This window comes from Argiope bruennichi, chromosome 10, assembly GCF_947563725.1.
Source record: "Argiope bruennichi chromosome 10, qqArgBrue1.1, whole genome shotgun sequence".
In the NCBI taxonomy this organism is placed as follows: domain Eukaryota; kingdom Metazoa; phylum Arthropoda; class Arachnida; order Araneae; family Araneidae; genus Argiope; species Argiope bruennichi.
Genome location: NC_079160.1, coordinates 85,805,835 through 85,832,592, shown reverse-complemented (window position 1 = coordinate 85,832,592; position 26,758 = coordinate 85,805,835). Strand labels below are relative to the sequence as shown.

At 28.0% G+C, this 26,758-nt stretch overlaps 1 protein-coding gene across 1 annotated transcript in view; it reads left to right on the top strand.

Annotated features, from left to right (window-relative positions):
• Positions 1 to 26,758, top strand: part of LOC129987631 (zinc finger protein 569-like) — a 35,140-nt gene that overhangs the window by 4,357 nt on the left and 4,025 nt on the right. Inside the window, exons 2-3 of the mRNA XM_056095590.1 lie at positions 7,950 to 9,674; positions 24,883 to 25,217. Coding sequence (XP_055951565.1) covers positions 8,707 to 9,674; positions 24,883 to 25,217 — 1,303 coding nt within the window. The 5' untranslated portion in view covers positions 7,950 to 8,706. The remainder of the gene's footprint in view (positions 1 to 7,949; positions 9,675 to 24,882; positions 25,218 to 26,758) is intronic.

Genomic DNA, 26,758 nt, shown 5'->3' with positions numbered 1-26,758 from the left:
GAGTAAAAGCTTTTCTTTAAAATTTTATTTAAACAACCATTATCCAACTCGTGAAACTGACAAAATCTTCTCTTGTGATACATGTAGTAAGAAATTTATTTGAAAATATTATTTAAGTTTGCATCATTTAATTCGTACAGGTAATAATTTTTTTACTTGTGATATATGCTGTAAAACTAATGTCATCTAAACAAGTATTATCGAATTCATGGAAACTCTTTCTCTTGTGCAATATGCAATAAAATTTTTTCTTTCAAATGTGAGATTTATGGATACATAATCAAGAAAAGCCCTTTTCTTATGATATATGCAGTAAAAATTTTTCTCAAAAAAGTTATTTAAGTATACATTCATGTATTCATTCAAAAGAGAAACACCAGTAATTAGATCTTACCATGTTAAATTTAAAGTTTAATTAGAACGAAAACACTTTATCTAAGAATAAAACTATTTGTTTCTAAGGTAACCATTTACTAGTCAATTTTAAGGATTATACCATGTTTTTAATTGATTTTGATTTTCAATATTTTATAATACAAAAGATGCTTTGATCTTCTTATATCCTCCACCAGTTACATACTATATTCAAGAAAAATTAAATTTTCATGCGAATAAAACCAGTTCTCTAAATGATTCATCTTTACTCATTTTTTTCCTCTTTTGTGATGATATACAAAGGGGAAAAAAATAATCCATGATCAAATAATAATGATTATACCTGAGCAGTCACCTTATTTTCTAAGTGTTTTAATTCTTAATGTGATAAATAAGTAGGTGGCAAATGTTTAAATAACAAATATACATTTACAGAAAAAGTGCATTTTTAAATTATAAAATGTATATTGTCCAGGTTGCCAAATTTGTATCTGATTATAAAAACAATTTTTTTCTATGAAATGTATGTTGATTTTTTTTTTTTGCAGAATTTTATTTGTCTGATTAAGAGATGAAACAAAAATCATAAAGGAAATATTTTTCAATTTTATTTTTAATAATTTGTATAGAAAAGGTATGTAAAAATAAAAGACATGTAATTCACTAGCTTTTTTTCCCCCTTTTTTCACTTCTTATTTTGTTTTTTTCCCCTTAAATTCTTCATCATATTACTTAAAAATAGACAGCTTCTTCCATGAGAGTTATATTTTTATATAAATAATACAGATTCTGGTGTAATTAATCAATAACTAGTAATTTAATGCAGTATACGTCATTTGAATTTATCATCTCTCGCAAACTTGAAAAGTAACATGTTAAAGAGAATGAATGAAGCCAAGCACTTTTTTTATGAATTTTGTTTTATTTGTTAATTGCCTTAAAGTTACAGCTCAGAGTGTCATATTTAAGAAAGATAATGTTTTTTTTCTGAAGCCTTACATATATTTCATAACTATTTGCAAACATTTCATCACATCACTGTATTTAAACTTACTTGTAATGTTATGCCAATGTCAATACATTCAAAGATGATAAATTGACAGAAAGTAGAACATCTTGTGTTTACATTTTGTGTTTATAGTTTGCACACTGTTTACATTTCTTTCACTATCATAAAACTTAATTAACATCAATCTGTATTTTTTTTTAAATAAATTCTCTGGAGACTTCACAAATTATGATAAATGTCTTCCATGAAAATCTGAAATCTGAATTTCTAAACTTATCTAATTTTCTTTTTATCATTATCACTAATTTAAGTGACCTTGTTGAAATTTTAATTAACATGGGATATGAATTTCAAGACGTTTCTTTTTATCATTACTTTTATCATTACTTTAGTAAATAGCTTGAACTGTGAAGATGTATGATTCAGTCTCTTGAATTTGTTCATTCTTTCAATGAGTAACTAGATATACAGGCCAGTTCCAAGGAGTGGGTATCCTACATAATATTTTTAAATAAATTAGATAACTTTTATGGGTAGTCAAGCCATTCTTATTTCATACCAGTTGTCCATTTGTGAAAGCTGTGTTCAGCTGTTCTATTTTTTTAATACAATTTAATTTTTGAAAATTGTATATTTCATTCATATTGCATCATTTATTTTCTATTAACATTGTGCGACTTGCTATCTTTATTTCATTTTTGCTCTTCTATAAGGATGATAAAAGATTTGATCTCAGAAAAACGAGTACTAATAATACATACTGCTAAAATTAAGGATTTTGTAACCTTCAGTTGAATCCTCTAAATATGTCCTGTATTGCCACTCTAAATAAGTTTTGTATTTCCTGTTTATTTTCATTTTAGAATTTGCATTGCATCTTATTCATGTTTGGAATCTGGCAATCCAGTTTAGTGATTTAAGTAGAATATGTTGTGTTTGCTTTAAAAAAGGAACTTTCACATTACGTTATTTCATCTCTTTGACTTGCGGATCATTTCATCAATTTCAGCCTACTTCATCTATAAATACTCTTATCAGTTTCCATCCTCATTTTGTAAATAGAATCATGAAACTCTGTCTTGTGTTTTGCAAAAATAAACTGATTCCAAAAGAAAAGTAGAGATCCGAGTCAAAACACCTAATTATAATGCAAACTTAATTCACAGACGTAATGACAAATATTACTCGCGATTATAAAAAATTTACATATGTTGTTAGAAAACAGAGAGTTAGTATTCCGTAGTATCAAAAAGTTAGAACATAGTTTGCTAATAATTAAATATAACAAAATAGTTTATGTAATTATTAATTACTGATAAAGATTTTGCGATTCGTGGGTAGAAATCCATGCAGCAGCTTTCAGTTGGGGGGGGGGGGAAATAAGGTACTAATATTACACTTAATTGTATGTGAAGTTTTAATTCAAGTAATCCATTTCTCAATCCATAAATGAACAGAAGTACTATAGATTCAATCGATAATATGCGAGCTATGAATTATTCATATTAAATTAAATCATTTCTTGTATTCGTGATCAAAGCATGGACTAATGTGATGGCTATGAAAAGTTTGCTATTTACTATCATAATGTTTTAATGAAATTAAAATATTTTAAATTTCATCAGTATGATAAATGCCCTGATGTGTGTAAATTGAAAAAAATAAATTCCTTAATTGAAATTATCATTAAAAAATATTATTTAAATTTATTTCAAAATAGTTTATGTAATTACATCTGCTTTATTCAATTTTTTAAGATTAAATAAAAAAAAATTCATGATAAGAGAATGAAAAACAAATTTTAATATTAGTACAGTACATAAATTGAGCAAATATTAATGAAATGATTTTGTTTTTATGTCGAACATTCAGATTCAAAGAAAATTGAAATATCGGAATCACACATAACTGTTGTGCCGAGAATTCTATTGAAAAAATTTGCTCATGAATTGTGCTTCTCAAATTAGTGTAATTTATGTTAACAACAATATATTCTTGAAAGCGTAACCCATTGTGGGAAATGGAATAAAAGAATGATGGTATTCATGATGTCGAAAAAAAAGAAGTCTATATTATTGGAAATATAAAAATCCTGCAGATGTTGCTCATTTAATGAATAAATAAAGACTTCTTTTAATTATTGATTTGGCATTGAACCTTTCTATTTACTTGTGAATGTTCTTTGTTTACTTTTAATTTTGCTAGCTGGTGTTATTCATTAAGTAGAACACATTGTAAATATGTAGAATAATTTAAGGCATTGAAAATATTGAAATACATACAATATTAAATAATTTGGAAGAAATTCTAGAAGAAGGCAAAGGAACTTGTCATTTTAAAGCAATTATCTGGATATGTTTGTGTGGAGCTACTTAAAAAAAAATATTGTCTAGACATAAAGTATATATATTTGTTCTGTATATTTTTTCTTGGATATCTTTTAATACTGGTTCATTTGTTCAGAAATGTACAATTTGACAAATCCTGACATTATTGAATTTTCTCTGAATAAGCCACTTTTTTGTTAATTCATATGTTATTATTATTATATTTTTTTCTAAATCTGTTGCGCATTGATGCATTACTGAAAAGATAGCACTTAAAAGCTTTATGTGAAAGAAGCATCCACCTTATTATTTGTTGAGTAAGTTATATTCTTTACCAAATGTAAATTATTTTCAGCTCTATTATAAACATAATAATTAATATTTGTTATATTAAAAAAATCTTTTCTTCAAAGAAACGGTTAATTCATAAAAATATTTTTTAACAGATTAACATTCATTTCTTATTTTTGATGTATGATTGATTCAATGAATATTTCATGTAAGAATGATTTGTTTTCGAGTTACTTAGGAAAGGTATTTACCGAAAGCAAATGAGTAAGAATCAAAGTAGTTATAAAAGTAAAAATAATTTTGTTAACAATCTTTCATCTCATATTAAAATATTTACTGTAGTTTAAATATGATTTTTCATACATCAAGTTTTCATATTTGAAAGTTTATAGGCGGACAGACCGAATTGATAAATTGAAATTTAGATTGTGAAAGAATCATTTTTTAATTTGAACCATGTAATTCTGCATTTTAGAATAACCTTGTCAGCATTACCATGGGTAAATAGACAGATTGTCCGTAGACAAAGTGACACCAAAATACGATTGAAATCTTATTTTAGATTTTGTCTTGGAAGATAATAAGTAGTATATTCCAAGGCCCCATATCAAATTTCATCTATCTAGAGCACAGCACTTTTGAGATTTCTAGTTCAGGTAGAGTTATCTCTTTCTAAAAATTATTCTTGCCTTTGGGGAAGTCTGAAAAATGATTGAAGATTGACAAAATTTGAAATTGAATTTGACGATTTTAGTACTATTCTTCTAAAATTGAGTAATCGTATGCTATATATAAAAATATCTTAATATAAATATCAGAATAATATATACATTTTTTTTCTTTCCTTTATAGTTTTCTTACTGGAATTTTAAATATTTATTCTGACTAAAAAGGTAATCAGATAATATAAGGAGCATCATTCCAGACACATTTTAACTAATGTTTCAAACTTCAATAAAATAATTTAAAATTAATTGCAGTAATTCTAAATCAATAGTCTGTTAAAATTAACGTAGAAATTAATTGAAAAATTTTCACCACTCATTTGATTAAGGATAAATTAGAATTAAAAACTTTGTAGCAAAATAATATTAGTGGAATGCAATGGCATTTTATCTTATCGGAATGGTTAGGGTTCAGTTCTTTTCAGGCAAGATTAGATGAAGCAGGCAGAGCATGTGGTCTAGTTAGCGTTTCAAAAGAGTAAAAACTTTGAAGAATTCTTGAGATTCCCCCCTTTTTTTCCCCCTATCTAAGTTGTTAGAATCTTTATAAAAATGAGATCCCAACTAAATCTGGAAAAAATTAATGCATTTAATTTTTTTGAAATCTGATCTTGGGTCCTTGTTATTTAAACCTTTTATATTGTTATTATTATTTTCAATTGAAATTTATTTTCACACCAATATCAGAACTAGTCATAATTTTATGTAAATAGCAACAAACCTGCCGGTGTAATCTATCCAAATCTATCTTGCATACTCTCAAATAAATGCATTATCCAAGAGATTGCCTTGCATAGTTACAAAATATTAACCTTTGGTGTGAATTTCGCATTTTTGCTGAATATATCATGCCATCCTTGATGAGTGTTTTGGCAATTAATTCTTGTAATGATTTTAATAATACTCAAAAATCAAATTTGCTGTTTAGATACTTTTTTTCCCCAATGATTGAAGCAAAAAATTTAACACCGTGCTTCTGTAGTAACAGTAAAAAAAATAATTGCGAAATTTGATGTATTAAAAGTCTTTGCATTTTGAAGTTATCGTGACTCTTATTAAAAGTCATAGCATTTTGAAGTTATCATGAAGTTTACATGACTCTGAATGTCCAGACTGACCGACGGTCTACCACGAATTGAATTTTCCTGAGAATTTGATAAATGTATACACAGTTGATGTTAAATCTCTCCTTTATCTGTATAAATCTCATTATGTTGTCGTTAACTTGTTATTCTATACTCAGACAGAATTCCTCTGGATGGAATTTGCTCCAAATTGGACAGAAATATGCAAATTCGGACATTTTCGAAAAATGCATTTATTAAAGACAACAAAATTCTAAAACATGGAGATTCAACAAAATTTTGAGTTCAAATTGTATGACAATTACAATACTTTCTCTTTACATTTTCTATGAGAAAGCAATAATGAAAAAAAGTTGTGCGCTGTTTTTAAAAGTTATGAACTAAATATATCAAAAAATTTCACTTTGATACTTTTAATATATAATTTTTAAAAGTTTATAACTTTTCTAATTCTCTCTACATTAATATTTTTTTCCTTAAAAGTGCGAGGTTTTTTTTTTTTTTTTTTTTTTTTTTTTTTTTTTTTTTTTTTTTAATTTACACAAGATTTGAAAATTTGGGGAAGAAGAAAGGAAAAGCAAATTTCTCATTCGCAAATTTATGGGAAATCAGGCTGTTAATTAATATTATTTCTAGTGGTATGCCCCACTGCTAAGCCTGTTCTTCTTTCATATTTCCAAAACTAAATCAAGTTTGATATTTTATTTATTTCCTTTTAAAAATGTAACACCATTTGTAATTATTTTTGACTGTGTAAAACAACAGTTTTCCTTTCTTCTAACAGTTTAATGCTGTTTTGTTTTTGCCAAATTTATTGTTTTGCTGCAAACTCAGAGGCACATTTTCTTTTCAAATGACAAAAAATTTTATTGAAGCACAAGAATATGAACAGTACTTCCTTCGAGTACATGTAATTTAAAATAGTGAAATATTGGCATTTTACAACACAAACAGTTTTAATTCGCAGTATTTTTTTATTTGAAAGTTTTCTGTATACAAATAGTCTTCTAAATTTTTTTCCGTTTATGGTTAATTAATATTTTATTGAAAAATCTCATTTTTCCTCTTTAATGAGGAATGTAGGGAGAAAGGAAAAATAATCTCATAAAGAAGGGAAAGTTTGCAATTATTGAAGAATTGTTCATTAATTTCTTTTGCGTAAATCTTTGTAATGTCATCAATAGTTATTTAAATGTTCTGAAAGCTATTTTCAATAAGTTTTAATTTTATTGATGTGTTTCAAATTATTGTTCTTAGTTAATTAAAACGGACAGTCAAATTAGTTCATTTTTTTATCAGGTATTCAACAAAATCATTCAAACTATGGATTTAAGAATAATCTTTCCATGTTTTTTTTATGTCTCCATGAAGGAGGTTTTGTCCAGCTATTCTTGTCAAATGCGGGTTGAGTACGTACCAGGGAAGCCTTAATCGGTGAAATTTTGGGTCTGATAAGATAATTGGATTTGAGGCGAACGGCAATGACATCGATTCAGCTTGTGAAAGAAATAGCCAAAATTTTTTAAGAAGTATTCTTAGTCTCAACAAAAATACAGAAGAGATTTGATTTAGAGATGAAGAAATAATAGATTCAACAGTGCAGCAGCCTTCCAGCGAAATTATGGAAATGTTGAAAGCATGAGAAGTTTAATAGCATCATACTAGAAGCATTATCCTAATCCTGCCATAGCTGAGTGCGCCACAGATTCATTTAATGATCATGCTATTATCTATATCATTTTTGAAGTACACGTAAAAAAAAGTGTTTAAATAATTTTCTTAAAAAAAAAAAAAAAGACACGTTTCTTGAATAATAAATTACGTTGATATTGATTTTTTTTTTTTTTTTCAGAATGGAACCCATTATTTAATTTTATATAGATTCCTATGGAAAAAAATTGTTTCATTTAGGAGTAAGATTCAAGAACAAATTATGCTCGTTTAGCAAGGCTCCAGTGTTATTCATCTTTCAAAATATCTGTTGATATATTTGAATCAAACCAAATAGCCATGTATTTCTACAGATTCTTTTTTATAATTAAACGAATGACTGGTTAATAAATAAATGTATACGAAATATTTAATTATTTTTTGCTGTTTTCAGAAGCTCTAAATATAATGAGGCATTTTTTTATAGGTTCCAAGATGTTGTTACCATGAACCTGATGAAATGCTAAGAAGAAAAGTCAATAAGTCATCTCTTCTTTCGGAAAAAATGTGGCAATAATAAAAAAGGTTCACTTATTAAAGACCCACAATCCCAACTTCAACATACAACATATCTGGATGGAATCGAGAACCATGAAATAATAAATTCCGCAATACATCTGCTTCGAAATTTTTTATCGCGCTATAATTTTGATTATTTATTAGTTTATATGTGTGAATATTGTTACTCACATACAAAAAAGAGTAATTTTATTCTTATGACCCATTTATACAGTATTCTTTCAAAAGTGACATTCAAAGTTTTTCCTTTTGATTCGCCTAATCAGAAAAAAAGAACTTCATTTTTGTCATATATGGTCATTTAAATTATATTCATCGTGAAAATTTTATTGCAAACTGCAATTTTAGAGATGCCTCATGCTCATTATATGCAGAACGAAGTGTTTTAAAAACGGGATTTTCTCATTGACCACCAGAGGGGAAACGATATGCAAATGTTGTGATATTTTCCTAGCTTCCGAATTTAAAGAAACGATTACTGGTGCATACTAAACAGAAACCACATACGTGTGACATTTGTAGTAAAGCATTTTTTTTCAACAGTCATATTTAAAAATTGATAATATAGCATACAATTGGGGAATCCAACGCTTGCAACTTTTGGAACCAAGTCCTTTCTGTGATTTCCAATTTCAAAAGACATTTACGGACACAAACAAAAGAAAATGTTTAAATGCGAATTTTGCAAGATAGCCTTTTCACAAAACAGTAATTTTAAGGTACATTTAGTACTGCATACGGGTGAAAAACGGTATGCTTGTGAATTTTGTAATAAACCATTTTCGGAAAAGGGGAATTTCAAAAGACATTTATTGACGCATACACTAGAAAAACAGTTTACCTGCGAGTTTTGCAATAAAGCCTTTTCCGAAAACAGGCAATTAAAAGTACATTTACGTACTCATACTGGAGAGAAACCGTATGCATGTGAATTTTGTAACATACCCTTTTCACATAAGGTGAGTTTGAAAAGACATTTGCGTACACATACAGGAGAGAAACCGTATGTATGTGATATTTGTAACAAAGGCTTTTCGGATGATTCGAATTTAAAAAGACATATCCGTACCCATACTGGGGAGAAATCGTATGCATGTGAATTTTGTAACAAACTCTTTGCAGACAATGGGAGTTTAAAAAAACATTTACGTACGCATACTGGAGAGAAACAGTATGCATGTGAATTTTGTAACAAGCTTTTTTCAGAAAAGGGCAGTTTAAAAATACATTTACGTACACATACAGCAGAGAAACCTTATAGATGTGAATTTTGTAACAAACCATTTTCGGATAGAAGTAGCTGCAAGAGACATTTACGTGCGCATACTGGAGAGAAACCATATGCATGTGAATTTTGTAACAAACTTTTTTCAGATAGGAAGAGTTTAATAACACATTTACGTACGCATACGGGAGAGAAACCATATGCATGTGAATTTTGTAACAAACTCTTTTCAGATAGGAAGAGTTTAAAAAAGCATTTACGTACGCATACGGGAGAGAAACCGCACGCATGTGAATTTTGTAACAAACTCTTTTCGGATAAGAGTAGTTGCAACAGACATTTACGTACGCATACTGGAGAGAAACCGTATGCATGTGAAAATTGTAACAAACCCTTTTCGGATAAGACGTATTTAATAAGACATTTACGAACGCATACGAAAGAGAAACCAGACGCATGAGACTTCTGCAATATAATCTATACTTATAATAAAGTTCAATGTGTGTGTTGGCGCTCTACAGGCCAGGTCATTTGACATACAGCTATCAAATTTGGTACATGTATACCTTAGAGGTCGGGAATGTGCACCTGGGGTCCCTTTTTTTGAAATTTTAATTAGAATTTTAATTATTAATTAAAAACTAACTTTCCCGCCAAAAAAATTTCCCCACCGCCAACTTTTCCGCCAAAAAAAAATCTTCCATTTTCCCCATCGCCAAATGAGTAAGGCTTCCGTTTCTTTTTTCTCCCAACAGTAATGAGGCTAGGGTTAATATTTTTCGGCGGATTATTTTAAACGATTCTGTTTATTTTCTTAATGTTTTATGAATTTAAAATTAAACATTGTTAATTAATCCATGTTTCAGATTCATTCTGAAGTACTTTTGAATTAAAATAACACAGAATAAAGGAAATTAAAAATGTATAATCTGCATAGCGTTACCCCAACTGGCGTAGAAAAATTCACGCATTTCCGTTACCTAACTGGCGAAGAAAATTCACGCATGCGCATTGTTCTGATTGTTGTCATGACAACCATTATCAATGGACGATTTAAATTACTTTTAGGTTAGTTGTATGCTTTTGTAAGTAAATTGTATTTATGTTAGTTATATATTTTTTGTATATGCTTATAGTTTTAAGTACATCGTTTTTTAAGTGGTTTTTTTTAACCTGTTTTCAATGATTTAAATTATTTTTAGGTTAGTTGCATGCTTTTGTAATTAAATTGTATTTATGTTAGTTATAAATTTTTTTATATATGCTTATAGTTTTAAGTACATCGTTTTTTAAGTAGTTTTTTTAAACCTGTTTTCGACCGATTATTTTAAACGATTCATTTTATTTTCTTAGTGTTTGATGCATTTAAAATGAAACATTGTTAATGAATCGATCCGTTCATGATGAATCTGAGAAAATTTTGTTGACAAATTCTTGAGATATTACATAAATTAAGAAAGATATTCTTTAGTGCCCATAAAGTTTAAACGCTCAGTGACTCTATTATCAGTAATCATATTATTAAAAAAATGCTTTGTTTCAGTAAAAAAATATTATTATATTAATTGCAGATTAATCCTTTACACTTTAATTTAAAGCATAAATTCTACGAGGGGTAACAGAAAATTAGAGAGATACATACCACTCTATGACTGAAGGCCTTTATAATATTATGAGTGAATTATATGACTATCAAAATTTGAAGTTTTAAAATATTTTGCTGAAGAATCTATTAAAGTTGGATTTGCATAAAATATTTAATTATTAAAATTGTAACGAACATTAAGATTGGCGAACCGGCTGGTCGCCAAAGGCGGCTAGTATAATATATTCTCAGTCCATTTCTTTCAAGAAACTTTTTCCAGAGCACATCATAGAAAATGAATGAATTATATACCTCTGATTTTCAATAAAGCGTTTGTTTATGGGAGAACTTCACCTCATCTTAAACCGAAAGACTTATAATAATGGTTTTATAGTAAGTTAATGTTTTAAAAAGGGACCAAAAAGGGTTATTCTTTTACTGAAATATGTTGAAATTATCTCTTCTAGAACTTTTTTTTTTATTGCAAAGCGTATGATGCATATTCATTGTTATTATTCGGGTAATTGTTTTTCTGAAATGAATATTTCAACTTCGCAGGGCTATTGAAGAAAACAAAACAACTTATAATCTTGTTCATCCGAAATTATAAATACAAGTTGAAAATTTAAACGATACCGATTTAAATTTTCATTAGAAGCACATCCCAAAAGACGAACAACAGCAAGACGATACGATAACTCATTTCATAGCCTTTCAGTTTCCCCAATATCATACTTTGAAACCTTGCAGATATGCATGTCTTAAATTTGTCATGTCTTAAATTCAAATCTCCACTTTATATTAAAGCATTTTATATCGAATTGTTTTTGTAAGGGTTTCCTGAAATTTCGAATATAAAATTTTAAATTTAGATTAATAAAATGAAAATAATATAATGATAGTTTTGTGTTTAATTGTGCATGTGATATTTGAGCGTGTTATTTATTATAGAACTATAGAAAGATTCAATTTAACGTTCTTTAGGAAGATTTTGGGAAAATAATGAATATTTGACATGACATATTACCCTATAAATATTAGATAAAACTATTATATATAAGGATAATTTTTTTTATAAGCTGCCTATAAATTTTTTTAAAATCTTATTTTGATTACTATTTATTTCCATTCTTACTTGATTACAAGGTTATTTTTTAAGCTTAATGGTCCTATACATTTGTTTTCTTGGATTCGGAATCTCCCTTTTCAACGCATGCATCATTGCGGAAAGTTTATATTGGATTAACCTTGGTTTCGCTCCATATATAGCGAATTCAAAATTTGTCGTAATATTTTGAATTCCAATGAATTTGAAGAAATGTTGATATCATATTTAAGAAATATAATGTTTTTTTTTTTTTTTTTTTTTTCAGCCTTCCATATATTTCATAACTATTTGTAAACATTTCATCACATCACTGTATTTAAACTTACTTGTAATGTAATTCCAATGTCAATACATTCGAAGATGATAAATTGACAGAAAGTAGAACATTTTGTGCTCACATTTATTATTTATAGTTTCCACACTGTCTGTATTTCTTTCACTATCATAAAACTTAATTAACATCAAGCTGTTTTTGGTTAATAAATTCTCTGGAGACTGCACAGATTATGATAAATGTCTGCTATGAAAATCTGAAATTTGAATTTGTAAACTTATTTTCTTTTTATCATTATCACTAATTTAAGTGGCATTGTTGAAATCTTAATTATGAATTTCAAGACGTTTCTTTTTATCATTACTTTACTTGGTATAGTTAAAATGTAAAGTTGTATATGTTTCAAATGATTGTGCCATTGAAATAAGTGCTGCTTTATGTTCTGAAATATTGCTGTATACTACTTCATACTGTTTCTTTATTTAGCTCGCTTGTAAATATCTTCATCTGTGAAGGTGTATGATTCAGTCTCTTGAATTTGTTCATTCTTTCAATGAGTAACAAGATACACAGGCCAGTTCCAAGGAGTGGGTAACCTACATAATATTTTTAAATAAATTAGATGACTTTTATGGGTAGTCAAGCCATTCTTATTTCATACCAGTTGTCCATTTGTGAAAGCTGTGTTCAGCTGTTCTATTTTTTTAATACAGTTTGATTTTTGAAAATTGCATATTTCATTCATATTGTATTATTTGTTTTGTATTCCCATTATGCGACTTGCTGTCTATAATTAATTTTTGTTCAGCAATAGAGATGATTAATTTTTTTATCTCTGGAAAACTAGTTCTATTTATATAATAAATAATAAAATTGAGGATTTTGTAACTTTCAGTTGAATCTTCTCAATATATCCTGTGTTGCCATTCTAAATTAGTTGTATTTCCTGTTTATTTTCATTTTAGAGTTTGCATTGCATCTCTTTCATGCTTGGAATCTGGCGATCCAGATTACTGATTTAAGTAGAATAGGTTGTGTTAGCTTTAAAATAGGAACTTTCATATTACGTTATTTCATCTCTGATTTGCAGATCATTTCATCAATTTCAGTCTACTTCATCTGTAAATACTCTGATCAGTTTCTAGCCTCATTTTGTAAATGGAATCTGGAAACTATGTCTTGTGTTGTGCAAAAATAAACTGATTCCAAAACGAAAGTCGAGATCCGAGTCAAAACAACTAATTATATTCCAAACTGAATTCACAGACTTAATGACAAACAATGCTTGCCATTAAAAAAAAAGTTTTGTGAAAAATTTACATATGTTGTTAGAAAACAGAAAGTTAGTATTCCGTAGTATCAAAAAGTTAGAACTTAGTTTGTAATAATGAAATATAACAAAATAGTTTATGTACTTATTAATTACTGATGAAGATTTCGAGATTCGTTGGTAGAAATTCATACAGCTGTTTTCAGTTGTAAAAAAAAAAAAAAAAAAAAAAAAAAATCAATATGTTGATTTTATAAGGTACTATTATTACACTTCACTGTATGTAGTTTGTTTTTTTAAGTTTGTTCAAGTTTTAATTCAAGTAACACATTTTTCAATACATAAATAAATAGAAGCACTATAGATTTAATTGATAATATGCGAGCCATGAGTTATTCATATTAAATTAAATCATTCATTAACTAAACAGTGCTCAAATTATTTATACTATCTCATTTCTTGTATTCATGATCAAAGCATGGACTAATGTAATGGCTATGAAAAGGTTGCTATTTACTGTCATAATGTTTTCATGAAATTAAAACATTTTAAATTTCATCAATGTGATAAATGCCCAGATGTGTATAAATTTAAAAAAGTAAATTCCTTCATTTAAATTACCATTAAAAACTGTTATTTAAATTTATTTCAAAATAATTTGTGAAATTACATCTGCCTTATCTAATTTTTTAAGATCCAATAAAAAATTTTCGTGATAAGAGAGCGAAAAACAAATTTTTATGTTGAACAGTCATATTCAAAGAAAACTGAAATTTCTGGATCACGCAGAAGTTCTGTGCCAAGAATTCTTTTGAAGAAAGTAAATGAATTGTGCTTCTCAAATTAGTGTAATGTTTTGTGTTAACAACAATATATTCGTGAAAGCTTATCAGGGAAATAGAATTAAAGAATGATAGTATTCATCATGTCTAAAAAAAAGTCTATATTATTGGAAATATAAAAATCCTGCTGATCTTGCTCATTTAATCAATAAGTAAAGACTTCTTTAAATTATTGATTTGGCATTGGACTTTTCTATTTCCTTGTTAATTTTCTTTGTTTACTTTTTATTTTGCTAGTTGGTGATATTCCTTAAGTAGAGCACATTGTAAATATGTAGAATACTTTAAGGCATTGAAAATATTGAAATATATACAATATTAAATAATTTGGAAGAAATTCTAGAACAATTCAAAGGAACTTGTCTTCTTGAAACAGTTGTCTTGATATATTTGTGTGAAGCTACTTAAAAGAATTTGTTTAGAGACAGAGAAAAAGTATAAATATTTGTTCTGTATATTTTCAAAGGTGGTGGCAGAGATATGCGGACGGGCGGGCAAGACAAATCCGACAGGGGAGCAAGCACAATATCTCTAAATTGGCTGCAAAATAACTCATGATAATTTATTTGACATTTAATTAAAGAAAATTAAATATTATTTAACTTCTTTTTTTATTTAGATGATGATCATGTTTTTCATTGTTAAAGCTTTATAAAGGTATTTATATATAAAAAAAATGTTCTCAGTTTCTTTTACTAACCATCAAAAAATTGTGAATATTTGAGTCTATTTTTTTATGAGACTCTGGAGATTTAATTTCTCTGCGATCTAATTTTAGAAAAAAATATTGTCACATTCCATTCTAGATTGCTGAATATAGATATAAACACATATTACAGCAGAATGACGTGTCATGCTAAATGAACAAATGCATATTTTTACTATTTTATATCAGAAACTATATAAAATGAATTTTGGAAACAAAAGTTTTATAAAAGAAACTGTTTTAGAAATACTGAATAATAAATAAAAAATATTGGATCTTTTCGTCAAAAACCGAATTCTCTGCTTAGTCCCCTACCTAAAATATTAGTTAAGTAAGGATTGCAACAACGAGCAAGAATTAAGATGTGTTTCGAATCCCAAGAGAATAAGTGCGCGTACTTTACAAAAATTTACTATAGTTCGGACACGAACAATATAGAATGCAGAAAAGATACAATGTGTAGTTTTTAAGAAGAGAGGAGAAAATACTTTGTAAATATATGTACAAACTTACTATTTTATGTAAGATATGAAAAATATTCTTATGAAAAACATACTTATTAAACTTTAGTTCGCTCTTGTATTTATTTTTCTATATTTATTTAGGCTTTAAAAAAAACCATTGTATTTTATTTGAAAGAATAAAAATTAGATCTTGAACATGTATACCCCTATCTATATTTTTAGGCATGCGTTCTTATCCTTAAGTACTTTCTTAATTCGTAGTTATTGCAAGTTAATATTCCTACCAAAAGGTGAGTTTCATCCCCTCAGTTGCATGCATTGGTTTTTCTTAACCCCTTCATATACAACGGCGAGTCTCAATCGGGTATAGAATTATTTTATTTTTAATTTTAAATCTGCAATTAAGTGAAAGTATTGAGTAATTTAAAACGCAAAAATCACTTGAAAACGCATCATTACTTCAAATGCCCTTATGTTTTTCTGGGGATTAAGATAACAATAATTGTCACAAATAAGATCTGCCATCTAATTAGGAAATAAGATGAGTAAATTCGTGTGTCAAGGGTTAATGTGTTATTTATGAATACTCTAAGAATAACTATTTTAATCATCTTTATATCAAAACATCTTTATTCAAAGTCGATTAAAAATTTAGAAGCATCTGAAATTAGATACTTTTTGCCGTGAATAGTAATTGAAAGAAAGGTATATAATAATATAAATGATATGTTCTCTGACCACATAGTCATAATATTGAATGCAGAGTCTGAAGCATTTAGGTAGTAATTTATTTTTTAAAAAATTAGTGCATACTTGGATAAACTCTTTTAGTGTAGCTAAGAAGCTACCACACCAAAAATATTTTTTTTTTTGTCGTCAACTGCAGTCGGTAATATTTCTTTATTTTAATAATTGTTGCCTGATAAATTAGATTGAAAAGAAAATAAATATTTTACTGTGAAATGAATTTAATTTACAGTTATACAATTTACTTACTCCAGTGATTTATAATGAATTGGCACAGTTTGGCTACAGCAAAATAACTCTTCTTAGCATGCATACTCACAAGAGTGTAAAAAAAAAAACTTTTTTTTTTAAATTTAGTTTTGATTATTAACTAGATTTTAGTCTGGCAATTCTCATAGTGAAATGAATAAATAAATTTATCAATTCGTTTCTGAGGAAGTAACAATTATAAGAATAAGATGACGATTAATTTTAGAGCTTGAATATGAATTATGGAAAACCACTCTATCGTTCGACTACAACTCTATCGTCTATCTTATATAAAAGCACCAACTTCTCTATTAAGGTAATCGAAGTGCCCGATGAAGACAATTTCTTTTTCCATAATTTATAACAAAATTTTAGCCAAAGGATAAAGATTGTTCGGAAAAAATGTGACGTCGTATCATTGATTATTCTGCTAAACATAGTATAAATTATATGCTGAATGAACATTATGACATTTCAATAAAATGACTGAGAATTTGGATTCGTCGACATCCATTCGCATTGAATTCTTAGTAAACCGATCAAAATTTTTTGACAAAATGAGGCATGTATTATTTCTTATTCACATGTCGGTTTGTGGGTTATATTGCGAAAAGTAACTCAAATTAAAAACTTCATGAACGACATTTGAATCAAATGTCTGGAAATCTGTGGATATATTCTTCGACATTCATCACATTTACTTCATATTCGGCCGCCCTAAAGTTATTGGCAGAATGCGGTATCTTATTCATTTGTCGGATATATTGCCAAATCTTGTGCAAATTATAAGCTAAGTGAACGACATTTCAATCAAATGTCTGAAAATCTACAGATTTAACATCTTCGGCACTCACCGCATTGAGTTCATTTGACCGACCAAAAATTGCTAGCAAAATGAAAATATCACTTTTTCGATATCTTATTCACTCGTTATCTTATAGGTTATATTGCCAAAAATAGTATAAATGATAATCTTAATGAAAGACATTTGAATCAGATGTCTGAAAATCTGCGAACTTAACGTCTTCGACATCCATTGCATTCAGTTCTTAGATCGGTCTATCAAAAATTGTCCGCAAAAAACGGTATATTATTGACCTACTTCCCAATCGATTTCGCCAGATATTGCCAAAACACTTTAACCATTACTTGGATATTTCAATTGTTTACAATATATTAAATTTAAGGATTATTTTAAATAATCATATTCGATAATGTTCAACTCTCTACAACCATAATGAAATGGTGAACACTTTTGCCGACGAAACTCTGAATTTCTCGCCGACGGATGGCAATTGCCCCCTGCTACCGCCGCCTCTGTATATTTTTTCTTAGTTATCTTTTAATACTTGTTAATTTGACAAACCCTGACATTATTGAATTTTCTATGGATGAGCATGTTTTTGTCAATTCAAATGTTATTATTAATATTTTTTATTCCATATTTGTTTCTCTCTGATACATTACTGAAAAGATTGCTCTTAAAAGCTTTATGTGAAAGAAGCATTCGCCTTATCATTTATTGAGTAAGTTATATACTTTTCGAAATGTAAATTATTTTCAGCTCTATTATTCACATAATGATTAATATTTGTTATATAAATAAAATCTTTTCTTTAAAGAAACAATTAATTCATAATAAAAATATTTTTAATGAATTAACAGTCACTTTATTTTTCAGGTATGATTGATTCGTTGGATATTTCATGTAAGAATGATTTTTTTTGAGTTATTGATCAAAGTTATATAGCAGAAAGCAAATGATGAAGAAGTAAAAAAATTATGAAAGTAAAAATAATTTTGTTAACAATCTGCTATCAATATTTCATGTCACATTTAAATATTTACTGTAGTTTAAATGTGATTTTTCAAACATCAGGTTTTCATATTTAAAAGTTTATAGGCGGACAGACTGAATCGATAAATTGAAATTTAGATTGTGAAAGAATCATTTTTTAATTTCAACCCTGTAATTCTGCATTTTAGAATAATCTTGTCAGCATTACCATGGGTAGATAAACAGATTTTCCGTCGACAAAGTTTCACCAAAATACGATTGAAATCTTATTTTAGATTTTGCCTTGGAAGATAATAAGTAGTCTATTCCAAGGCCCCATGTCAAATTTCATCTATCTTGAGCACAGCACTTTTGAGATTTCTAGTTCAGGTAGAGTTATCTCTTTCTAAAAATTATTTTTGCCTTTGAGGAAGTCTGTAAGATAACGGATAATTGACAAAATCAGAAAGTGATTTTGACGATTTCAGTTCTCTTCCTATAAAAATGAGTAATTGTATACTATATATAAAAATATCTTAATACAAATATCAGAATGATATATACATTTTTTTTTCTTTCCTTTATAATTTCCTTACTGGAATTTTAAATATTTATTCTGACTAAAAAGGTAATCAGATAATATAAGGGGAATCATTCCAAACACATGTTAACTAATGTTTCAAACTTCAATAAAATAGTTTAAAATTAATTAAAGTAATTCTAAAACCATCGTCTGCTAAAATTAACGTTGAAATTAATTGAAAAATCTTCAGCACTCATTTCATTAAGAAGAAATTAGAAATGAAAACATTGTAGCAAAATAATATTAGTGGAATGCAGTTGCATTTAATCTTATCGGAATGGTTAGAATGCAATTCTTTTAAGGCAAGAGTAGATGAAGCAGGCAGAACATGTGCTCTAGTTAGCGTTACAAAAGGGTAAAAACTTTGAAGAATTCTGTAGATCCCCCCCCTTTTTCCCCCTATCTAAGTTGTAAGAATCTTTATGAAAATGAAATCCCAACTATATCTGGAAAAAATTAATGCATTTTTTTTTTGAAATCTGATCTTGGGTCCTTGTTATTTAAACCTTTTAAATTATTATTATTATTTTCTATTGAAATATATTTTCACACCAATATCAGAACGAGTCATAATTTTATGTAAATAACAACAAACCTGCGGGTGTAATCTATTCAAATCTTTCTTGCATACTCTCAAATAAATGTATTATTCAAGAGATTGTTATAAAGTTTACATGACTCTGAATGTCCAGACTGAGCGATGGTTCACCACGAATTGAATTTTTCTGAAAATTTGATAAATGTATACACAATTGATGTTAAATCCCTCCTTTATCTGTATAAATCTCATTATGTTGTCGTTAACTTGTTATCCTATACTCAAACAGTTGTATAGACAGAATTCCTCTGGATGGACTGTGCTCCAAATGTGACAGAAATATGCAAATTCGATGCAAAGACCCTATACCAAAATTCATTTGTAATAAAACATTTTTGAGTGATGACATTCAGAGACCGATGGACATTTTCCAAAAATGCATTTATTGAACACAGCAAAATTCTAAAAGATGGTAATTCACCAAAATTTGGAGTTCGAATATTATGACAATTACAATACTTTTTTTCATTGTGCATGAGATAGTAAAAATGAAACAATAAAAAATGTATGTTGTTTTTAAAAATTATGAAATAAATATATCAAAAAAATTTCACTTTGATACTTTTAATATATAATTTTTAAAAGTTTATAACTTTTCTAATTCTCTCTACATTAATATTTTTTTCCTTAAAAGTGCGAGTTGTTGTTTTTTTTTTTTTATATTTACATAAGACTTGAAAATGTGGAGAAGAAGAAAGGAAAATAAAATTTCTGATTCACAAGTTTATGGGAAATCAGGCTGTTGATTAATATTATTTCCATTGGTATGTCTCACTGCTAAGCCTGTTCTTCCTTCCTGTTTCCAAAACTAAATCATGTTTGATATTTTATTTATTTATTTTTGACTGTGTAAAACAACAGTTTTCCTTTCTTCTAATAGCAGAATTCTGTTTTGTTTTTGCCAAATTTATTGTTTTGTGTCAAACTTAGAGGCACATTTTATTTTAAAATGTCAAAAAATGTTGTTGAAGCACAAGAATATGAACAGTACTTCCTTCGAGTTCATGAATTTTAAAATAGTGAAATATTGACATTTTACAACACAAACAGTTTTAGTTCGCAGTATTTTTTATTTGAAAGTTTTCTGTATACTGATAGTCTTCTAAATTTTTTTCCGTTTATGGTTAATTAATATTTTATTGAAAAATCACATTTTCCCATTTAAATGAGCAGTGTAGTGAGAAAAAAAAAAAGATTTGAAAATTTGGGGAAGAAGAAAGGAAAAGCAAATTTCTCATTCGCAAATTTATGGGAAATCAGGCTGTTAATTAATATTATTTCTAGTGGTATGCCCCACTGCTAAGCCTGTTCTTCTTTCATATTTCCAAAACTAAATCAAGTTTGATATTTTATTTATTTCCTTTTAAAAATGTAACACCATTTGTAATTATTTTTGACTGTGTAAAACAACAGTTTTCCTTTCTTCTAATAGCAGAATTCTGTTTTGTTTTTGCCAAATTTATTGTTTTGTGTCAAACTTAGAGGCACATTTTATTTTAAAATGTCAAAAAATGTTGTTGAAGCACAAGAATATGAACAGTACTTCCTTCGAGTTCATGAATTTTAAAATAGTGAAATATTGACATTTTACAACACAAACAGTTTTAGTTCGCAGTATTTTTTATTTGAAAGTTTTCTGTATACTGATAGTCTTCTAAATTTTTTTCCGTTTATGGTTAATTAATATTTTATTGAAAAATCACATTTTCCCATTTAAATGAGCAGTGTAGTGAGAAAAAAAAAAAGATTTGAAAATTTGGGGAAGAAGAAAGGAAAAGCAAATTTCTCATTCGCAAATTTATGGGAAATCAGGCTGTTAATTAATATTATTTCTAGTGGTATGCCCCACTGCTAAGCCTGTTCTTCTTTCATATTTCCAAAACTAAATCAAGTTTGATATTTTATTTATTTCCTTTTAAAAATGTAACACCATTTGTAATTATTTTTGACTGTGTAAAACAACAGTTTTCCTTTCTTCTAATAGCAGAATTCTGTTTTGTTTTTGCCAAATTTATTGTTTTGCTGCAAACTTAAAGGCACATTTTATTTTAAAATGTCAAAAAATGTTGTTGAAGCACAAGAATATGAACAGTACTTCCTTCGAGTTCATGAATTTTAAAATAGTGAAATATTGACATTTTACAACACAAACAGTTTTAGTTCGCAGTATTTTTTATTTGAAAGTTTTCTGTATACTGATAGTCTTCTAAATTTTTTTCCGTTTATGGTTAATTAATATTTTATTGAAAAATCACATTTTCCCATTTAAATGAGCAGTGTAGTGAGAAAAAAAAAAAGATTTGAAAATTTGGGGAAGAAGAAAGGAAAAGCAAATTTCTCATTCGCAAATTTATGGGAAATCAGGCTGTTAATTAATATTATTTCTAGTGGTATGCCCCACTGCTAAGCCTGTTCTTCTTTCATATTTCCAAAACTAAATCAAGTTTGATATTTTATTTATTTCCTTTTAAAAATGTAACACCATTTGTAATTATTTTTGACTGTGTAAAACAACAGTTTTCCTTTCTTCTAATAGCAGAATTCTGTTTTGTTTTTGCCAAATTTATTGTTTTGCTGCAAACTTAAAGGCACATTTTATTTTAAAATGTCAAAAAATGTTGTTGAAGCACAAGAATATGAACAGTACTTCCTTCGAGTTCATGAATTTTAAAATAGTGAAATATTGACATTTTACAACACAAACAGTTTTAGTTCGCAGTATTTTTTATTTGAAAGTTTTCTGTATACTGATAGTCTTCTAAATTTTTTTCCGTTTATGGTTAATTAATATTTTATTGAAAAATCACATTTTCCCATTTAAATGAGCAGTGTAGTGAGAAAAAAAAAAAGATTTGAAAATTTGGGGAAGAAGAAAGGAAAAGCAAATTTCTCATTCGCAAATTTATGGGAAATCAGGCTGTTAATTAATATTATTTCTAGTGGTATGCCCCACTGCTAAGCCTGTTCTTCTTTCATATTTCCAAAACTAAATCAAGTTTGATATTTTATTTATTTCCTTTTAAAAATGTAACACCATTTGTAATTATTTTTGACTGTGTAAAACAACAGTTTTCCTTTCTTCTAACAGTTTAATGCTGTTTTGTTTTTGCCAAATTTATTGTTTTGCTGCAAACTCAGAGGCACATTTTCTTTTCAAATGACAAAAAATTTTATTGAAGCACAAGAATATGAACAGTACTTCCTTCGAGTACATGTAATTTAAAATAGTGAAATATTGGCATTTTACAACACAAACAGTTTTAATTCGCAGTATTTTTTTATTTGAAAGTTTTCTGTATACAAATAGTCTTCTAAATTTTTTTCCGTTTATGGTTAATTAATATTTTATTGAAAAATCTCATTTTTCCTCTTTAATGAGGAATGTAGGGAGAAAGGAAAAATAATCTCATAAAGAAGGGAAAGTTTGCAATTATTGAAGAATTGTTCATTAATTTCTTTTGCGCAAATCTTTGTAATGTCATCAATAGTTATTTAAATGTTCTGAAAGCTATTTTCAATAAGTTTTAATTTTATTGATGTGTTTCAAATTATTGTTCTTAGTTAATTAAAACGGACAGTCAAATTAGTTCATTTTTTTATCAGGTATTCAACAAAATCATTCAAACTATGGATTTAAGAATAATCTTTCCATGTTTTTTTTATGTCTCCATGAAGGAGGTTTTGTCCAGCTATTCTTGTCAAATGCGGGTTGAGTACGTACCAGGGAAGCCTTAATCGGTGAAATTTTGGGTCTGATAAGATAATTGGATTTGAGGCGAACGGCAATGACATCGATTCAGCTTGTGAAAGAAATAGCCAAAATTTTTTAAGAAGTATTCTTAGTCTCAACAAAAATACAGAAGAGATTTGATTTAGAGATGAAGAAATAATAGATTCAACAGTGCAGCAGCCTTCCAGCGAAATTATGGAAATGTTGAAAGCATGAGAAGTTTAATAGCATCATACTAGAAGCATTATCCTAATCCTGCCATAGCTGAGTGCGCCACAGATTCATTTAATGATCATGCTATTATCTATATCATTTTTGAAGTACACGTAAAAAAAAGTGTTTAAATAATTTTCTTAAAAAAAAAAAAAAGACACGTTTCTTGAATAATAAATTACGTTGATATTGATTTTTTTTTTTTTTTTTTTTCAGAATGGAACCCATTATTTAATTTTATATAGATTCCTATGGAAAAAAATTGTTTCATTTAGGAGTAAGATTCAAGAACAAATTATGCTCGTTTAGCAAGGCTCCAGTGTTATTCATCTTTCAAAATATCTGTTGATATATTTGAATCAAACCAAATAGCCATGTATTTCTACAGATTCTTTTTTATAATTAAACGAATGACTGGTTAATAAATAAATGTATACGAAATATTTAATTATTTTTTGCTGTTTTCAGAAGCTCTAAATATAATGAGGCATTTTTTTATAGGTTCCAAGATGTTGTTACCATGAACCTGATGAAATGCTAAGAAGAAAAGTCAATAAGTCATCTCTTCTTTCGGAAAAAATGTGGCAATAATAAAAAAGGTTCACTTATTAAAGACCCACAATCCCAACTTCAACATACAACATATCTGGATGGAATCGAGAACCATGAAATAATAAATTCCGCAATACATCTGCTTCGAAATTTTTTATCGCGCTATAATTTTGATTATTTATTAGTTTATATGTGTGAATATTGTTACTCACATACAAAAAAGAGTAATTTTATTCTTATGACCCATTTATACAGTATTCTTTCAAAAGTGACATTCAAAGTTTTTCCTTTTGATTCGCCTAATCAGAAAAAAAGAACTTCATTTTTGTCATATATGGTCATTTAAATTATATTCATCGTGAAAATTTTATTGCAAACTGCAATTTTAGAGATGCCTCATGCTCATTATATGCAGAACGAAGTGTTTTAAAAACGGGATTTTCTCATTGACCACCAGAGGGGAAACGATATGCAAATGTTGTGATATTTTCCTAGCTTCCGAATTTAAAGAAACGATTACTGGTGCATACTAAACAGAAACCACATACGTGTGACATTTGTAGTAAAGCATTTTTTTTCAACAGTCATATTTAAAAATTGATAATATAGCATACAATTGGGGAATCCAACGCTTGCAACTTTTGGAACCAAGTCCTTTCTGTGATTTCCAATTTCAAAAGACATTTACGGACACAAACAAAAGAAAATGTTTAAATGCGAATTTTGCAAGATAGCCTTTTCACAAAACAGTAATTTTAAGGTACATTTAGTACTGCATACGGGTGAAAAACGGTATGCTTGTGAATTTTGTAATAAACCATTTTCGGAAAAGGGGAATTTCAAAAGACATTTATTGACGCATACACTAGAAAAACAGTTTACCTGCGAGTTTTGCAATAAAGCCTTTTCCGAAAACAGGCAATTAAAAGTACATTTACGTACTCATACTGGAGAGAAACCGTATGCATGTGAATTTTGTAACATACCCTTTTCACATAAGGTGAGTTTGAAAAGACATTTGCGTACACATACAGGAGAGAAACCGTATGTATGTGATATTTGTAACAAAGGCTTTTCGGATGATTCGAATTTAAAAAGACATATCCGTACCCATACTGGAGAGAAACAGTATGCATGTGAATTTTGTAACAAGCTTTTTTCAGAAAAGGGCAGTTTAAAAATACATTTACGTACACATACAGCAGAGAAACCTTATAGATGTGAATTTTGTAACAAACCATTTTCGGATAGAAGTAGCTGCAAGAGACATTTACGTGCGCATACTGGAGAGAAACCATATGCATGTGAATTTTGTAACAAACTTTTTTCAGATAGGAAGAGTTTAATAACACATTTACGTACGCATACGGGAGAGAAACCATATGCATGTGAATTTTGTAACAAACTCTTTTCAGATAGGAAGAGTTTAAAAAAGCATTTACGTACGCATACGGGAGAGAAACCGCACGCATGTGAATTTTGTAACAAACTCTTTTCGGATAAGAGTAGTTGCAACAGACATTTACGTACGCATACTGGAGAGAAACCGTATGCATGTGAAAATTGTAACAAACCCTTTTCGGATAAGACGTATTTAATAAGACATTTACGAACGCATACGAAAGAGAAACCAGACGCATGAGACTTCTGCAATATAATCTATACTTATAATAAAGTTCAATGTGTGTGTTGGCGCTCTACAGGCCAGGTCATTTGACATACAGCTATCAAATTTGGTACATGTATACCTTAGAGGTCGGGAATGTGCACCTGGGGTCCCTTTTTTTGAAATTTTAATTAGAATTTTAATTATTAATTAAAAACTAACTTTCCCGCCAAAAAAATTTCCCCACCGCCAACTTTTCCGCCAAAAAAAAATCTTCCATTTTCCCCATCGCCAAATGAGTAAGGCTTCCGTTTCTTTTTTCTCCCAACAGTAATGAGGCTAGGGTTAATATTTTTCGGCGGATTATTTTAAACGATTCTGTTTATTTTCTTAATGTTTTATGAATTTAAAATTAAACATTGTTAATTAATCCATGTTTCAGATTCATTCTGAAGTACTTTTGAATTAAAATAACACAGAATAAAGGAAATTAAAAATGTATAATCTGCATAGCGTTACCCCAACTGGCGTAGAAAAATTCACGCATTTCCGTTACCTAACTGGCGAAGAAAATTCACGCATGCGCATTGTTCTGATTGTTGTCATGACAACCATTATCAATGGACGATTTAAATTACTTTTAGGTTAGTTGTATGCTTTTGTAAGTAAATTGTATTTATGTTAGTTATATATTTTTTGTATATGCTTATAGTTTTAAGTACATCGTTTTTTAAGTGGTTTTTTTTAACCTGTTTTCAATGATTTAAATTATTTTTAGGTTAGTTGCATGCTTTTGTAATTAAATTGTATTTATGTTAGTTATAAATTTTTTTATATATGCTTATAGTTTTAAGTACATCGTTTTTTAAGTAGTTTTTTTAAACCTGTTTTCGACCGATTATTTTAAACGATTCATTTTATTTTCTTAGTGTTTGATGCATTTAAAATGAAACATTGTTAATGAATCGATCCGTTCATGATGAATCTGAGAAAATTTTGTTGACAAATTCTTGAGATATTACATAAATTAAGAAAGATATTCTTTAGTGCCCATAAAGTTTAAACGCTCAGTGACTCTATTATCAGTAATCATATTATTAAAAAAATGCTTTGTTTCAGTAAAAAAATATTATTATATTAATTGCAGATTAATCCTTTACACTTTAATTTAAAGCATAAATTCTACGA